Source organism: Phalacrocorax carbo, chromosome Z (assembly GCF_963921805.1).
Source record: "Phalacrocorax carbo chromosome Z, bPhaCar2.1, whole genome shotgun sequence".
NCBI lineage: Eukaryota > Metazoa > Chordata > Aves > Suliformes > Phalacrocoracidae > Phalacrocorax > Phalacrocorax carbo.
Genome location: NC_087548.1, coordinates 41,263,207 through 41,281,360, shown reverse-complemented (window position 1 = coordinate 41,281,360; position 18,154 = coordinate 41,263,207). Strand labels below are relative to the sequence as shown.

The 18,154-nt window shown below is 40.7% G+C and overlaps 1 protein-coding gene across 1 annotated transcript in view; it reads right to left on the bottom strand.

Annotated features, from left to right (window-relative positions):
* The window catches only part of VPS13A (vacuolar protein sorting 13 homolog A), a 110,835-nt gene extending 100,698 nt beyond the window's left edge, over nucleotides 1–10,137 (bottom strand). Inside the window, exons 1-5 of the mRNA XM_064438677.1 lie at nucleotides 9,994–10,137; nucleotides 2,157–2,200; nucleotides 1,507–1,549; nucleotides 471–566; nucleotides 86–187 (exon numbers count right to left, since the gene is read on the bottom strand). Of these exons, the coding sequence (XP_064294747.1) occupies nucleotides 86–187; nucleotides 471–566; nucleotides 1,507–1,549; nucleotides 2,157–2,200; nucleotides 9,994–10,093 (385 nt within the window). The 5' untranslated portion in view covers nucleotides 10,094–10,137. The remainder of the gene's footprint in view (nucleotides 1–85; nucleotides 188–470; nucleotides 567–1,506; nucleotides 1,550–2,156; nucleotides 2,201–9,993) is intronic.
* Between the last annotated feature and the right edge of the window lie 8,017 nt (nucleotides 10,138–18,154).

Genomic DNA, 18,154 nt, shown 5'->3' with positions numbered 1-18,154 from the left:
CTAAATCACTAAGTGACAGATCCAGCATATTTCTGGATTAAAATAAAGAAATGGTGTCACTTTCATCAGTTTTTCACACTCTTACCTTGGTCAGCTATTTTCTGCTTTGCTTCCTCTATCCTTTGCAATTCCCTTTGTCTTGCTTCCAAGAGCTGCCTGGCTTCTTTTTCAGCATCATATTTTATGCCTAAATATACAATGTAAAAAGGTATGATACAAAAAACCTTATGTGATTTTGGAAAATGCTGTTTCAAAAGCAAGAATTTTCACATTTTGTTAATAATTACGTAACAGCAAAAATTAGGTGACTAAATGTAAACTACTGAAAGACACCCCATTCCCATTATCTAATCATATTTGTTACAAGTATCTACTTGGAATAAAGTTCGTGAAAACAGTATCAACCCATTCTAGATACTTCTGAAACCCCAACAATCTATATTCACTTTTTTTTCTCTACATTAACTTACTGGCTGTGGGCACAATAAGCAAATAAACTCCATCAAGAACTGCCTCAACGGGTTGAGTATAAAGGTTTTGCCATGGAATCTGTAGGTTAAGTTGACCTACAAACACAAAAGATAAAGGTTGACGTAAACAGTTAAATAGCTGACTGGAAAAAAAAAGATAATCAACATTAACCACAAAATCTCTGAATAATTATTATATTCGATAGAAAACACAGTTCATCTGAAGCATATGTCCTTTGGGTTGTTTGTTTTGCATAGCACACAACTGAACATGAGGCAAGTTCTTCCACGAGCAGAACTATTAAGTCCACAGGTCCTCTCCTTACTCCCTTGAATTATATTACTTCTTCCTAACAGCAACCTCTCCCTCCTTGCAAAACCACTGCAGCACCCTCATATACAAAAAAATACTCCTAAACCAGAATTTTTAAAATACAGATTTTTCTTTCTTTTACTGTGGAAGAGTGTCTTAAAGTAGTGTGTATGTTTTGAGAATATGGGGACCCTCAGGTTGCAGCATCTCTCATTCTTTACACATATGCCAATTTTAATAAACTGTGAAATCAGTCACAGGAAAACATATACTTCCAGGCAAGATTTAAGGGAAGCATACGACCTTAGAACTTTGCTTGCTTTAAGGAGCCAATAATTTTACAAGACAATCAACTTGTAATGAGAAAACATTTCATATTAGCAAGAACAGGGAAGGAGGGTAGAAAGGAAAGTGCAAGGCAAAATCAGTTGAGGAGCCTTGGCTGAGACAAGGGATGAGATCCAGTCCTTCTCACTTGCTCATCTTTGCTCTGTTGGGTTCTTATTAATATTGAGCTGATTACACAATATAAAGTATATTTTACCTTTAAAGTCTCAGCTCAAGAAAAGGAGCTTCTTTGAACAGATTTTTCTAAACAGACAAGCTTCAGAGTATACAAAACATGCAAATCAAGGAACTTAGGAAAATTACTTGCTTAGGATGCCTAGAGCCACTTGCATGGAAGAGTAGTATGTTTCGTAACATAAATAAAATGTAACTTACCAATATGTCCTGCTTTAACTTTAAATGGCACATCCAGCTGACTCTGAAAGAAAGTGTTTTAGAACATTTAAGCTCTTTTCAGCCACTAGTGAAATGTTCCCATATAGGAAAAAAAAAAAAAGAATATAACCTTAATAACAAATTTACTTTTCAACCACTGGGAAAAAAACATTCAATATAATGGACCAAGCAACCATTTGGTTACTAATTTTGGCTGTTAAGCTATCCTAGACTAAATACATACCCAAAAGCAAGTTTCTAACTTCCTGAGCTATAGTAAAAAAAAGTCTTCCAGTATTGCTTTTTGACCTAAACACAATCTTTTAAGCAACTGCTGAGAGTTTTGTTTTGGTGGGTTTTGGGGGGTTTGTTTGTTTGGTTTGGGTTTTTTGGTAGTCGTTTGGGTTTTTGGGGGTTTGTTTGGGGTTTTTTTTGGGGGGAGGGGCACAAAGCAAAGCTAAATGAAGCCAGCATATACCTTAATCTCAAATTAATTAAACAATCCACACAAGTGCGAAGAAAACAACACAGTAAGTTTTCACTTAAAGATATTATATCCTAAAATAAGAACTGGAAGAGGCCTGTACAACCCAACGCATTGTTCAAGAATCACTTTTGCAACAGCTCAGTTTTCATGTTCATCAACTTACCAGTGCATTTTCTTTTATTTCAAGATTCTTCAGTGCTACAGCTCCTAAAAGCAAAGAAGCCAATAAGTAAAACTACAATAAGCAAAGTAGTAGCAGTGCACACTAAATATCCCAAAGTCTGGGTCAGTGGTCCCTGACCTGTGGTTCTTCAACTCTTTGCTGTGGAAGATATCCACAATCTGCACCTCAAATAGCCATGATAGATGATTGAGAACACACTGCTTATTCATGCCACAAAACACCTGAAATTTTCTCATGGGCCTTGCATGTCCATGGGAAAGAACCTAAGACTTCTCAAAGTAAAAATGTTTGCAGTTACTGTCACATTTTGTAAGAACCCATTTTGAAATTAGAAGTTTGCTTCTTTTTCCTCAACCATCTGCTTCCTATGCTTGTGGAAATCTAGCAACGTTACATTTAGAGTGAATTTTTAGCCCTCAAAAGATCTTACATTTGCAAGTTATTTTTATAGGCTTACAGAAGTTCACAGGAAGCATTTTAGTAAATCTATTTTTTATATATCTTAAAAAAACAAAGACTTCAGTTCCCTGTAAACACAGAAAATTTGAATTGCAATATCTGTTTTTATAACACACTTGACATAATCACTTGCCATAACAAAGGAACATTGGAAGGGACCAAGGAACTCGTAATTTAAAAACGTGCATAGTCCAAAGCACAAATTCTACAAGAAGGATAGAATACTTGCAATGGTTACCTTCGAATTAGTTGTATAGTGTTAACATTTGCACATGGAACAGGCACCTGATATAGCTGAGCATGGGCATAAATGAGATTCAGAAAACTAGAAGCAGATTACAGGCCTGGAAGGGAATACAACTTGAGATTGCAAAAGATTATTTGATTGACCCAATAATGGTTTTCTTTTGGGGATGCAAGTTAGAAAAAGCCAAACATATGGGAAGACAGGAGCTCCAACTGCAAGAAATATCCTTGCAGTTACATAGCACCAATGGCATTAGACTACTGTTCAAAGTACCACCAATTTTGAGAAACTGGACCCTAATCTCAAAAATGCATTCATTAGAACAGCTGACTCAAGTTGCTGATCTGCTGTGGAAGAGGTGATCAGGTAAATTAACATACATCTTGCAGTACTTGCAAAGTACTACAAAGTTTTTAGTGATTTAATTCATTCCTTGCAACAATCTATTATCAGTTTCCAGTACAATTCTATACAACTGACATGTGCCACCATCAGCCTCTCCAGATAAATACTACACGTAGAAGGATGTTTTCTGAGAGCTTTTAAACCTTACAATACACACATACTGACAGAAACATTAGAAAAAAGGGGGGGGTGGGGGGGGTGGGTATCAAAGAAAGCATTCCCAGCAGTAGCCTCAAACTACCCTAGTCACTATAACTAGTCTGCATAGCCTTTGCAGATAATAACAAGGTGACAGTTTTATACGCCGTTGGGTTCAATTCTAGTCTAAATTTATTCCCTGATAAAGCTGTCCCTGCCTATACCATTTTACCATTTTAACACTCATTAGAGAAAGTTTCATTATATGAGAGGTACACCAGAAAAAAAGAAAAAAAAAAGACATTTCTTCCTCCAAGAAGACATCACTAATTGTAATTGTGTTCATGGCAATTAATTCTAATGCTTTCCAGAGCAAAGGTTCGGGTTTGTAACCATGTTACCATGATGAAATGCAGGTTTTTTGCACATCAGTTGAGCCACGGCAAAAATGTTCACAGGCAAACTCTAAGACTACATGACACATGAAGCAGTTTAACTGGGTTTAGTTTCTTCACTTCCACTGTCAGATAAGTAAACGTTACCTCTCATTTATCAAGGGTTTGGCACGTGCTGCATTTCAGCTGAGGCACAGTAACTTAAGCTGCAATAATTTGGCAGTCCTAATGCTTCTAAAAACACAGTACTGCAAAGTGAGCAAAGATTATTACCTCAAGCACTTACAAACAATATTTTGTGATGGGGAACTATAGCTCATTTTACCTGAGCACATCATAACAGCAAAGAATAAAAATCATATCAATACTGTTTCAAACAAGAAGGCTTTGACAATTCTACATGAAATGTTGGAATTGGGAAGTGGGGTAAATAATCCTTCACCATTTTTCCTATACTTATGATTTTACAGTTAGTAAGTTTAAAGGTTTTAGTTAAAATCATTAGAAGAGAGAGAAATTTTTAAAACTTCAATGATCTCAATTTTAGTATAACATCACTGAAACACATTCACTAAAATATCACAGTTTACTTACAGAAACCTTGAATGAGGGTCTGACCACAGTGAATTGATTATCAAAGCACACAAAAGGCTATTACTGAAGTACTATGTTTTGTATATTTATGCAACCTTTCTTTTTCCTACACTTTGAGGGAGAGTGCAAGAGATTGCCTAAACATACCTGCAAGTAAACATAAACTATTTCCAACATTACTACACCTCAGCTGGCAACCGATTCTAACACTCAAGATTTGAAATGCAATAACTGACCATGTCAGTATTCTCTTTCATTGCCAAAATTTAGTCTCTGACACACTCAGCTGTTTCACCTGCGATGAAGCATAGCTACAAGTGCAACTGCACTGAATCCTGACTGTTCTGCAGAGCAGGGATGGGGGAAGCCCTCACAAACAGAAGCAGGAAAATCAGGCAAAAAAGGCCTGTCACAGGATGTAACAGAGCTACTGAATTTTACTGTCTTGGAGCACTGCCAACAGACTTTAATGGCAAGAATTTAAAAATACATCAAGATTTGGTTGTTTGGTTTTGTTGGGTGTCGGGGGAGGGGTGTCTCCTCTTGGGGCAACTGGATATTTCTTCGTTTTAATGACAGAAATGCATCCAAATAAAACCCCATTGGATGGATTAAAAATTGCCCAACTAAGCAACCTTGAAGACTGTATATACAAGTAGTTGGAGTTATATAAATACCTAGGGTTAGACATGCAGGCTAACAGCCAAAACAATAATAAAAGCCAGAACACTGGTAAATATCAATAGCACAGTCCAGGATTTATTTAGGCTATATTATAAAGCAAATTCTTAGCTTTAGTGATCTCCAGACATTGTAAATAATTCAACAAAATCAAACATTTGCCAACATTCTGGAATAGGTTTACAGTTTTGATTTTAGATACCAAAATAACCTCAAGTCCTTGAGTACATGAATCAACACCTACTACCAAGGACTTAGCTCACAAAAAGTAGTCTAGAAAATAAGTTAACACTCAGTAAAATAGTGCAAAGAGACCTAACTGAAATGTCATTATGGATGTCAACAGAAGTTAAAGAGGGGGAAGAAAATGAATCCAGATTAAAAATCCTGCAGATATAACCTAGGTATTAATCACATCTCTGTTGTCTCGTAAATAAGAACAGGGAGGAGTGGGGGTGGGGCAGGGAAGGCAGATGAGAGAGTGCAAGACGAAAGATGATAGGCATCAGAAACTGAAAATATCTCAGCTGCTATCTGACTAGTACCCAACACTCCTGCTCACATATTTTAACAGAATTTCTGCTATTTAGCAACAGCACTGTCAGCTTGTGAACCCCTTTGATCACTTTATACAAACTGCTGCCTTTGCAAGTCATTTCCCACTTGGTTTTGTGCTTAATTATTCCTGTTTAAGCTTACCTTCTGGAGACAAGCTGTAAGACTTTGAGGATCAGAGTGTCTGCCAAATACCTCCTCTGTTGACATCTATTGTAAAATAGGTCATGAAAGACTGCAGAAACTACTAGATATTCTTCATCCCTCAGTCAAGCCATACCCTTGCACCTGCTATACCTAGACAAGGCAAGGTATGCAAAAGTAGTAGTCTTTTATTACAATAATAGGAACAGCCAGGAAAAAAAGGTAGAAAGTTCTAGCATGCTCACAAGCTTGTGTCAATTATTTGCCTATATCATCCTACTAACGTAGCTGCTCCAGTAAGAGACATGAGCTATTCAAATAACAACTTGTGTTAAGTAAGATATGCTTGAGACATTACCTAATAAGTGGGTGTGCCAAGTCAACAGAGAATTAAGTATTTTACAGGGCAGTACAGAGGATCTGACCAAGACACTGAATGAAAAGTTATTTAGGCCCAGTCAAAAGAAAATAGTGGCAACGTGGACTTTGGTGAAACAACTGTTCGGTCTCTCATAGCATTTGGAAGCCTCAATTTCACTTCATTTCTCAAAAGAAAACCATCAACAACTCACATTGCTCCAATCATTTCTTCAGGTATTTGACTTATAACTTTATTAGGTCTAGAGCATTATAAAACATCTAGCTTATCTAAATACTTATCTAACCTGTTTATCTAAGCTAAGTACTTACACATTTGTTAACACAGCTCACTGAAACTATCTTTTTAAATGAAGACCAGAACAAGAGGTTTAAAACACTGTCCTTCCCAGCATCAGCCATCCAACAGCTATCCTTGATGGATGCTTTTTAGTCTGCTTCATAGTAATGGAGCTCTTAAGGTATATGATTTCCTTCCCTGTTACATTTTTTCCTAAGCCTTGGCCTTTCCAGTATTGTGGTCTTACACACTCAAACTACCTTTTTTCTTGTATAGGTTGTCCTACACTCTCATTTCTGCATTGCCTTTTATACTTTCGGTCATTCAGTTCTTGCAACTCTCTCAGCCATGAGTTTGTTTCTAGATATCACATCTTTCCTTAGTATTGAGACAGTCTGCATTTTTACCCTTCAACCTGAGGGTGTTTTTTTTTAACAAGGAAAAAAAATTTAAAAAACATTTCTGTAGTTATTACTGTGTTCATATATGTTGTTTGGAGCAGTGTCATCACACAGCTTTACTACATGGGTTGAACCTGGATAGCTTTAATATGGCATGCTGAATTATCTTGTTACACAAAACCAAAATAAGTGTTAAGCAAGTTAATTTAAAAAAATCCTTAATAAAGCTACCAAATTTACAGAAGCTGAAATTATATCAAGTTAGTTTTTATACACATATCCAGAGTCCACCAACAGGTTACCAGTCTTAATCGAAACAGGCTAGCTATAAAATATCACAAGAACATAATGCGTTCCCTACAGCATCTAAAAAAACTCCCTTGGGTATTTAGTCACTCAGAGGCAAAAAAAAATATGCATCTTAAATCTTAAGATACAGATATATAGCACCTGTGCAGTGCTATAGCATGCAAAAAGCACTGGTCATTTGTTACAGGGAGAAAAACTTTACTTTTTAACCACTGCTAAAATACGGAATGGATTTAGGACAATTTACTTTCACGATTACATGATTTATGTGAAGTTTAGCAAGTTTATCATGACACATGAAGACAAATGTTTTATGAACACATAGCTGTAACAGAAACGCCTTCAGAGCATGCAGACAAGCATGAAAAAGTATTAGGTTTACACAAAATATGAAGACAAAAACATAGTACTATTTTTCTAAAAAATTATTTTGTTCCAAAACGACAGTAATATGGAATCCAATAACATCAGTAGACTTTAGATATTCTCTGAGTGTAGGGATCTCGTAAGCAATGATGGCCTCCATATAAAGACTGTAGTCTACTGCTATTACTACTAATAGTTACTGCCTTTTAGATAGATTAATGCAATTTCTAAGTCCTGCAAGGTCTTTTGAATGAAAGAAATATTGCAGATGCACAGGCCATTAAACATCATTTAAGTTGCAAATACAAGTGAAAGCACCATGCAGTAGACCAGGAAAAAAAGAAACCTCTACAGGTGATGCTTCAACAATGCTACACAGTAGTTCTGGGTGTCTCAGAGCAAGACATAGCTTCACATATCAACTTTCAGGCTAGGCAAGAAAACAGGCTATGTAGAGAAAAGCTGATTTTGTTCTAAGTACAAAGTCACTCCTACTGAGAAAAAAAATGAATTTAAAGAAAAAATATACTAAAGCATGTAAAATATTAAAGCTACTTGAAGAGAAAATAATAGAAAAATCCAGAAAACAAGTTGCACATACATTTAAAAAATGTAACAGCTGAATATCAAAACTCCAAAGTTAAAATCAGTGAGATCTATTTAGCTCTCTCACTTTTTTTGAAAAACCTAATGTGCATCTAATCTGTTAAGAGTTGCCTCATCAAAGCATAAGCTGTCAAGAGCAACCACCAGCAACCTACAGAGCTGGAAAAGTAAAATTTTACCTTGTTGTAATATATAAACATTGTCCAAAACATTTACAGAGAGTGTTCCGTATTTTACATGAAATATTTTCCTTGCCCTGCCTGAACAGAAAGAAACAATAACTGAAGAACTTGTTAAGTACACAAATCAAACAATTAGTTTGACACAGCTTTGCTGAAAGATGCAATGACTCAATCCTTTCAAATAAGAGGCGCATAATTTGTAATAAATATGGTACATTCGGCCTTACTGCTACAGCTCAAGGACTACTGCTTCCTCTCTAGCAGTTACCTGCGCTGTTGCAGCGTTAAGACTCCATACACAGACTGACCTTTGCAAAGATCCCTCAAATGCCTTGATTAACTGAAGGAAAATTACTGGAGAGATTAAACCAAATAAGGACACCATTTCAGAAAACAGAAGCATGAAACAAAAATGTCAAAGATGAAAAAAAACTTCAGTAGGAGCTTCCGTAACGTGATTCATACGTAAGAACTGAACTGTAGGTAGGGAATGCCTCAAGGATGCTTCACACCTGCAGACGTATGAACACACATGTTAAAAAAACCCCTGCACCTCTGTGTTTGCTTTTGCTGATGCTGCAGACACCTGGAATGCACGTTCAGAACAGAGCCAGGAGCGGTCACAGCACACGCGTCTGTTGATGTACGCGTCTCACTCTTCTCACCCTGCCTTACTTTGTCCAGACATAGCGTAGAAAGACCTTCGCTGCTGTTCGCTTGTACGTACGTTACTAAAGAGACCCCAACAGAGGACGTTCAAACAGGATACTTTCCTCCCTCCAGAACTGGCATGCCAATTTGTTTCTACAGACTACTGCTCACCTCCCCTCGCACAGCTGGCCACAGCCCCTGCAAACACCTCAGGCAGCCTCTATTCCTGATTCTTTAACGCTAAAAATGACAAACATTGCAGACCTACAGACGACAGCACCAAAAAGAAACGGCACCTCACTGCTGCTTGCAGGGAGGCTGCTCCCTTCCACCCGCACGCCGCTGACACCGAAACGCTATCGGTACACCGGGCGCTTATTTTCAGTTTCTTATTTCCGGGCAGGGGAAAAAAAAACCCGCCGGCGACCGCGCCCGGCCCGCACCCCCCGGCCCCAACCCCGGCCCGCACCCCCCACGCCCCCGGCCCCGCCCCGCCGCCCGCCCAGACCCACCCAGTTTTTCCCAAAAAACTTCCCGCCACCGCCGTAAGCACCCCGCGGCCCCCGACACCCCCCGACCCCAACCGGGAGGAGACAGCAAGGGCGGTTCCACCCGGAGAACTACGGCCTCAGCGGGCGCTCGCACACCCCGACAGCTTCGGCCAGGGCTTTCTCTCCCTTCTTTTTTTGAGGCTCCTCCTGGCCCTGCCACCACAGCCGGCCGCTCCACGCCCCCCGCAGACACCCTCTCCCCGGCCCGCCCCCACGACTATTTTTAAGCCGCCGGGCTGCAGGTGGAGCGGCGGCGGAGCTGCCGGGCAGGCGGCCCAGCGCAGCGGCGGCCACGGCACCGCCCGGCTTGGGGGACGCCGCGCCCGGCCTCCTCCCTTGCGCGGGCGGTAGGGCGGCCTCGCGCCCGGCCGGGCGGGAAGCGCCGCGGGAGTGCTGGGGGCGGCGGCGGGCAGGCGGCTCACCAGCGCCGCCGGGGCGGGCGGCGGGTCCCCCCGCGGCGCGGCAGCCCCGTACCTCCCCAGATGCCCAGCTTCAGCTGGGAGCTGTCCAGGTTCACCACGTAGTCGCCAAGGAAACGGTTCAGGACGTCCACGACCAGCGACTCAAACACCATCCTGCCGTGCCCCGGCGGCGCCGCCGCCCCGGCCCCGGCCCCCGCCCGCCCTCCGCCACACACACTGCAGCGCCCCGCCCCGCCGCCCGAGGGGGCGGGCCCCTGCCCCGCCCACCTCCCGCCAGCCCTCGGCAGGAGGTGCGCCGGGCGCACGCGCCTCGGGCCGGTTTCTCGCGCGCAGGCGCGGTAGCTGGATACCGGCGGCGGACGCGGGGTGGGCCTCGCCTGAGGTGGCGGGGTGGCTGAGCTGGCGACCGGCGTGCTTTGCTGGGATTTCCGAGGGGACTATGAGGGTTTCGCACTGGCTAGCCACTTTGGTGCCTTTTTAAGATACCGAGTACCTTGTCCGAGGAGTATAAATGTGGTAGCCGTTACGGTTTGTTCATTAGTCTTTTTTTTCCCCAGGCTGGGCAAGTGTAGGAGCAATGCCATCTCTCAGCTGTTTGAATGTGGCTGAACTATTATTAGCAGAGTGACTAAACCAAGTTGAATTTAAGATACTTCTCCAAAGAGCTTGACTCTCCTGCTGTTTGCTGGCTTGGGGATCTGCTGAATCAAACTGAGAATCTAGGTCACGCTTGCCCTGAGTGAATAAGTGCCCGAGGCCTCCCGCACACGAGGTTCTTATTCCGCCAAACAGCCACACTGCAGATCTTTGATGGTGGCAGGAGGAATATAATTACCCTCCAGCTTATTCCTGGAACTGCGACAATTAGGTTTGAATTCTAGTTAAAATGTTTTATTGATAAGCAGACCCCTCAGGTTTTATAGCATGTGGTATTAGGTTTGCATGGCAAGTTTGCGGGGATGGAGTGCAGCCTCTGTGAGAAGCAACCGGGGCGGCCCCATGCCAGACACCACTAGATCCAGCCGTCTCTGAGCGACCCACTGCAGGGCATGGCTGAGCCACTCATCACAGAGGTGCCATGAGCACTGCTAGCGTTTTTTAAAAAGGGTAAAAAACGCTGCATGACAGCTGTGAGATAAGCGAAGAAAACATGAGAGAAGCAGCCCTGCGGCACCGAGGTCAGTGAAGAAGGAGGTGGAGGAGGTGCTGCAGGCACAGGAGCAGAGATTCCCCTGAAGCCCCTGGTGAAGACCATGGTGAGGCAGGCTGTCCCCATGCAGCCCATGGAGGTCCATGGTGGAGCAGATATCCACCTGCAGCCCGTTGAGAACTCCATGCTGGAGCAGGTAGACATGTCCTGAGGGAAGCAGCAGTCCATGGAGGACCCCATGCCAGAGCAGGTTTTCTGGCAGGATCTGTGGCCCATGGGGGACCCATGCTGGAGCAGTCTATATTCCTCTCTGTCAGCGTCACTGAACTTTCTATCTAATATACTAAATTAAACCACTTTAATTAGAATATCTTACTGTGGGGATAGGCATGGGAAGGCTGGCAGAAGTGATACACTGTTTCGTTCCTTTTCACAGTAATAAAACAATGCAACCTACCACTTCTCCTGACCTGTCCTTTCACTGTGGCATGGCCTAACCACTGTGCCATACCAGCAATGCCTCACGTGCCCCCGCCAACATGCAGGATTTAATAATTTACAGAAGCATAGCTTGGTTAAAGGAAGTGCACTTTTATCGGGGACATCACTGTTGTTGTTCTTTGTTTATTAATGCGGAGAAAGGGGGAGGCAGGGTGAGACTGGAGAAGCATACAGACAACAAAAAAACCATGTCGTCTTATGACACTTGGGTTACTCGAAAGTTTGTTTTTTGAAGAAATTACAATCTCTGCATCTCCGGTTCTTGGGTTTAGCACCTCTTTCTCTTGAGAGACAGCTTGTAACATAAAAATAAATGTTACGTTAGAAAGAGATAATTTAGACCAATAAAAACCAAAACGCAGTCAGCAATTTGTGCGCATCAAATGTCACTGTGTCCATGCACTAATACACATTCATGAGAACATTTATGCAGCAGGCTTTCTATCAATTTCTTACACAAAGCCAAACATATTTCTTAGAGTCTCCAGAGGAAAGTGTGAACACAGGGCTTTTCTTATTTTGTGATAAAATCACATAGTATCGTATTTAGTTGCAGAAAAGATAGTTGTTATATCCATTTACATCTTCTCCTATCCACTTTCTCTTCCAAAGTCAGGCTTTGGCAGTGTGCATCCTTAGGATTCTCTTCTACCAGTTAGTTTTCCAAATTAGCTTTCTTTTGTAAGTTTGCAGCTCCTTAGGGTATAGGTAAAGCTTCTTTATCTTATTCAGAGATTCTGCAGAAGGCATTCTTAAGTCAGGGGAACAGAAGTGTCCTAGGTTAAGTAGCATTCATATCAGAAAGACACCATTTTCGTTTCTGCAATAAAAAGATTTTTGGTATGATGGATCTTTCTGCTGCACAAAACATGAGTGTACCTTGCACAGCAGTCAGCTAGGCTTGAAGCTCTCCATCTGAGAAAAACTGCTTACTGTTGATGAACTGATAGGCCTAGTGTAGGTAACCATGGATAAACATGATTTCTACTAGCACCTCTTATATGATTAGAAATCTATAATATTTGCAGACTTGCCAAGGCAAGGGGGTTCAGTCCTGCTTTTTTCCCTCATCCCTCTTCACATCCCACAGCTCACTAGCACCAGCAGGTGCAATGTGATTTCAAGCCCAGTTCAAGCAGTAGCTGAGAAGTATGGAACAGGGTACATCAAAAAGTGGAGTATTTGCAGAGCAATTTTTCTACTTTTACTGGCGTTCTGTGTGTTCCTGCAGTCCACATAGAAATCCATTAATAATCTCTGTGCTTTTCTCAGTTTTATAATCAAAGGTGCTGATAGCTTGATGACACTTCACACCCATAACAAAATTGTTTAACATCTGGCTGAGTATTAGCAACCAGGTTTCTGGGCGTCCTGCTCATACCATTTCTTCAAGCTGTGCCTGGAGGCCGCAGTCTTCTCTGTGCCAAAGGGAGGTCCCGGGTCAGAACACTGCTGACATCTGCATGAACGCTGCTCAGATTTCTACTGAATTGACTCAACATCTCACAGGTCTGCCAGGATGGCAGGTCGTCTTCAGGGTACAGTGCTGCACTCTGCTACAGGACAACGACTGGCACCACTCTCCATCACATATTAGAGTTCAGGCAAGTAAATTAGCTCACAGAAAAAAATGTAAAAGATATTTCTGGGGTTTTTATTCTTCTCAGAAACTTCTAATTTCCAGGTTCTAATGAACTCACATGGCTTCAGGCATACTGCCATGATGCCATGTATTTTCATGTTCATAAATATGAAAGTTCTTATCCTTTTTTCTTCCATGTTGCAGATAGTGCTTTCAGAATGGTTTTGGCTCAAAGAAGCATGAAGGATGGTGAATAAAAGAGCATGGACTCTGAACGTCATTTAGTATGTCCTTGTCATGGTTCAGCCCCAGTCAGCAACTAAACACCACGCAGCCGCTCGCTTAATCCCCCCACGCCTGTGGGATGGGGGAGAGAATCGGAAGAGCAAAAGCAAAAAAAAAGAAAACTCGTGGGTTGAGATAAGAATGGTTTGATAATTAGAATAAAATAATTATGATAATATTGATTATGATAATAATAACAATAATGATAATAGAATAAAAAGGAAAAGGGAAAAAGGAAAAAAAAACAGAAACACAAACGATACAACCACTCACCACCCTCCAACCAATGCTGCCCATCCCCAAGCCACGATTGCTGCCTCCCTCCCCTGGCCAGCTCCTCCCAATTAACATACTGGGCATGACGTTACATGATATGGAATATGCCTTTGGCCAGTTTGGATCCGCTCTCTTAGCTGTGCCCCCTCCCCTCCCGGCTTCTTGTGCACCTGGCAGAGCATGGGAAGCTGGAAAAGTCCTTGACTACTACAAGCACTGCCCAGCAACAGCCAAAACATCTGTGTGTTATCTCAACATTGTTTTCATACTAAGTCCAAAGCACAGCACCATGCCAGCTGCGGTGAAGAAAATTAACTCTATCCCAGCTAAAACCATGACACCTCAGAACCAGAATTCTATCAGTCTTACAGGGATGTCAAAATTCATGAACTATTTCATGAACTATTTTAGAATGCGCTCATAACTGCAGTAAAATCACAAGGTGCCTTATTTCTAAATCTTTCAGAGCCACATGGTTTTGAATCTCCTCCAGAATCAGCTGAATCATAGTGCAACAACATTTGCTCTACTTACACAACCTTTTGCTCAGGACAAGGTGAATTATGTGTAAGTCCTAAACTACTTCCATTATACATGCAGCAATGTAGTAACCATTGAAAAGTGTAGTAGTCTTACTGAGGAAGTCCATAGTACTGAGCCTAAGCTGCTTTATTTCTTTGAAATTCAGAGGCAAAACCACTCCTGAATTTTCCACCTGATCCCTCTATGCAATAAAAACTCCAAGGCCTGCTTATCAATAAAACATTTAGCTTAATTTTAAAGCCAGTTCGTGCAGTTCTGGAGAGCAATTATATTCTTCTTGCCATCATCAAAGAAATGCAGTCAGCAGTTTAGTAAAACAGTGGCTTTAAAAGTCCAGTAGGCTTCTGAACACATTCTCCTAGAAGACTCAGAGTCTTTTTCAGCAGATCCCTAGCAGCATAAACTGTGGCTTTTCCCTTACTAAATTGGAACTGCTCTCTCTTGCTGATGTCTGCTGGCAGGAATTGTCAGTTGCTCACATCAATACCATCCAGCATGTATTTTTTGCTGCCTAAGTACTACAAAAGTCTGAACCTATATGTGAATGGTTAACGGAAACAGACAACCAAGTAGAAGGTTCCCACCTTAATTGAAGAGATGCCATATGGCAAAAGCAAGGAAATCAATAACTTCATTTGTGATACCAAGGATGTTAATAAAGCCCAAGTACATTACATGCACACTTTGTCTCTCTATTACTGTTAGCGCATACAAATAAAAGAGTACGTTTGCAGAGGATTTTAGGTGGACAGTCATCCCAGCTGGAAGGGTAAGAACAATATTTAGTTGTTTGCACTGGCAGATCTCCTATACTTGTCTTAGAAAGCATGTAACCTCATGCTTTCTGCTTTACCTACAGCCGTTTCCAGTAAGATCAGAAATGAATCTCACAGAGGTTAACATAACATGGATGTATTTTTTATGCTGCATACAACATGAAAACATGTTTCTAAATCAGCTTTATGACTACAGTATTTGAACTAATAATACATGGTCGTAACTATTTCCATTTCAAATGTTATTTTTAAATATAACGTCTGAAGCCTTTAAGTTCCTCGCTTATTGTTATTCTCTCTAACTGACACTATACCGCATTACAGCTAACTTGCAATCCTTCTCTTGTAATTTCGCTGTCACAAAAAATCTGTAGTACATGCATACATGCATCAGTTAAAACACTGAGACTCAGTTAATTCCATTAGGGGCACAAGCATTTTTGCCTAAGACTGTGTAGATCCTTTATTAAGAACTCTTAATTTTAAATTACAAAACTTGAGATCTCTTTTCATCATCCCATGAGAAAAGAAACCCTCACTGAAACCAATAATTTTGTTGTTTTTTATAACTGCACTACACTGCTTTTGGAATTGCCCTGGGACTACGGACATGACTACACTACAGTTAATATTTTTTTGCTTTAAATAACTTGTCATAAACGTCCTCCACTACAATGACATGCATCCTAAGGCTTGCATTATCTGAATTGTATTCAGTAGCTAGCCTCAGCAGGTCTCTTTTGCCAAGCTGCACTGTATTCTCTGTTCGCAGTTCTTTGTTACACTGGATGAAATTGAGAGGCAACACAGGAGCAGAAAGCAGTGAACGGCATGAACCTAGATTTTATGAGATACTCAGGATTGCTGTCTGAAGACAAGCGGTTTTCTCTAGGAGGTGCAGATTTGCATTGCAAAGTCTTGGTGGATGTCATTTTGGAATGACTACTCAGAAAAGTGTGGGGACTAAGAAATTGAACTAGTGAGGATCCTGAAGCTGACTTCATATTAAACAGAGAACAGTGTGACCTTTTTCTGTCGTAATGGGCAGTACTTGTAAACATATATTGTAGCTGTTAACGTGTTTCGTTTGAACTTAGTGGTGCTGTATGCAAATGGTTGTTTAAACCAGGTTTCATACAGATTTGCTTTGGAGTTTCTACTTTTTGTGTATTTACAGTAATTGTATAATCTATGTGGAATAAAGATTCCTTTTGTGTATGCAGGTGTCCCAGGAATTCAAAAGTACCATGTTTTGACAACTGCTGTGCACTTTATCTGCACACTTCAATATGAGCTTTGCCATTTAGGCTGACATTTTCCATATTTCTGGATTTATTTTCATAGTTTGATAATTGAATAATGTTGTTATCACTATTATTATTATCGATTATGCTTTTTCTTTCAGAATCAAGAGGTGAGGCTTTTAAAAATGATCTTTTCATTTTTTTAATGAACACAGGATATTTCTGGAGATGTGTGATATATTGGCCAGGTTCCTACGGCATTCATTGGTCTTGATAGTTTTGGAGGAATAAAGATCTGGGAATCTTTTCTAGACTCAAGATATTTCTTGGCAATTTGGACTTCCTTTCTTGTGAACTACCACCTTTGTTAGTTGAAATTCTTTGATTTTCACCAGGTGGTCCTATTGGAGTGTTTTCATTATTTATTTTGATCAATATAAATATTTGAAGGATTGTCTGGGTTGATAGGAACCTGTTTTGAAATGATCTAGGGAAAACAAGATAAATAGTTATGAAAAATCAGGAGAAACAGTGACTTTTATAAACCTCTATTTTTTTATTTCTGTTGGGGTATTTAAAGCAGATTGTGTGAATAAAGAAAACCAGCACGTAATGTGTAGTCAGCAGAAAATATGCTAAATGGAAATGTAGTCTACTATAGTGGTAGACAAAAGAGGTTTTTTCAATGTATTTGGCTTGAATTTAATATTTTCATTCAAATGTAGTACCTCCCCTTCTATCTGGCAAAAAAGAATTCTAGTACAAGCAGGATTCATGACTTCTATAGTTTATCTATGCTTCTCAGAGGAGACATTTAGCTAGTTTTCATACGTGATGGAAGGAGAGATGTTTTTGTTTGAAGGAATTGTGTAGAATTGGTTGTAAATTAAGAATACACAGAAAGCCGCTGGACTGAAAGCAAGCATAGAGGAAAAGATCTGAAAGGAGACTGAGACAACATGGAGATGTCCTATAGCCACATACCTGTTAAAAAAAAAAAAAGGCTCCATGCTGAGGTACAATTCCAAACATATGGATTACAATTTCAGGCACACAAAAACCTTTGATGCCTTTTTAATAATAGCAATAATTCTTTCCAACAAACAGGTTTTAAGGATTTACAATTCAAAAATATATATTGTCAAAGACCATTAATTCATCCAAAAAGTTCCCAGATAAAGGATCCCTTCTTTGTTTTGAACTGTTTGGGAGATAAATTCTCCACCTTTAGTTCTTGCTCTGCTACTTTTCTAGGTCTTTGATTATGGGGCCAATCAAAACATTTTTGCCCCTTTTAAGTATACAATTTCACTGTATCCAAATGTTCTGTAGAAGTGCATAGCTAATGATAAGTTTTATCTGATAAAGTGTTGTTAGATAAAGTAAAATTCTAAATTCACAGAGGAAAGAGAAAAGAGTAAATGGACTACTCAGCTTGAATATGCATGGTATGATATTTGCTCCACTATTAAAGCATATGAAACATTGACACCTTTCATCCTTTGAGTTGTTAGACCCATTTCAACCTATTCCTACTGTATTTCTGCTGTAAGTCATAGGATTTTGGAGTTCTGTCCTGACCCTTATTTTTCCAAGAGTTCCAAATGAAAAAAAGAAACATGACAAAAAAGGCAGCAACTTTAGCAACTCACCTTAAAAGTGGCACTTCCTGCACATATCACAGAATCACAGAATGGTAGGTGTTGGAAGGTACCTCTGGAGATCACCTGGTCCAACCCCCCTGCTTGAGCAAGCACACCTAGAGCAGGGGGCAGAGGACTGTGTCCAGATGGGTTTTGAATATCTCCAGGGAAGGAGACTCCACAACCTCCCTGGGCAGCCTGTTCCACTGCTCT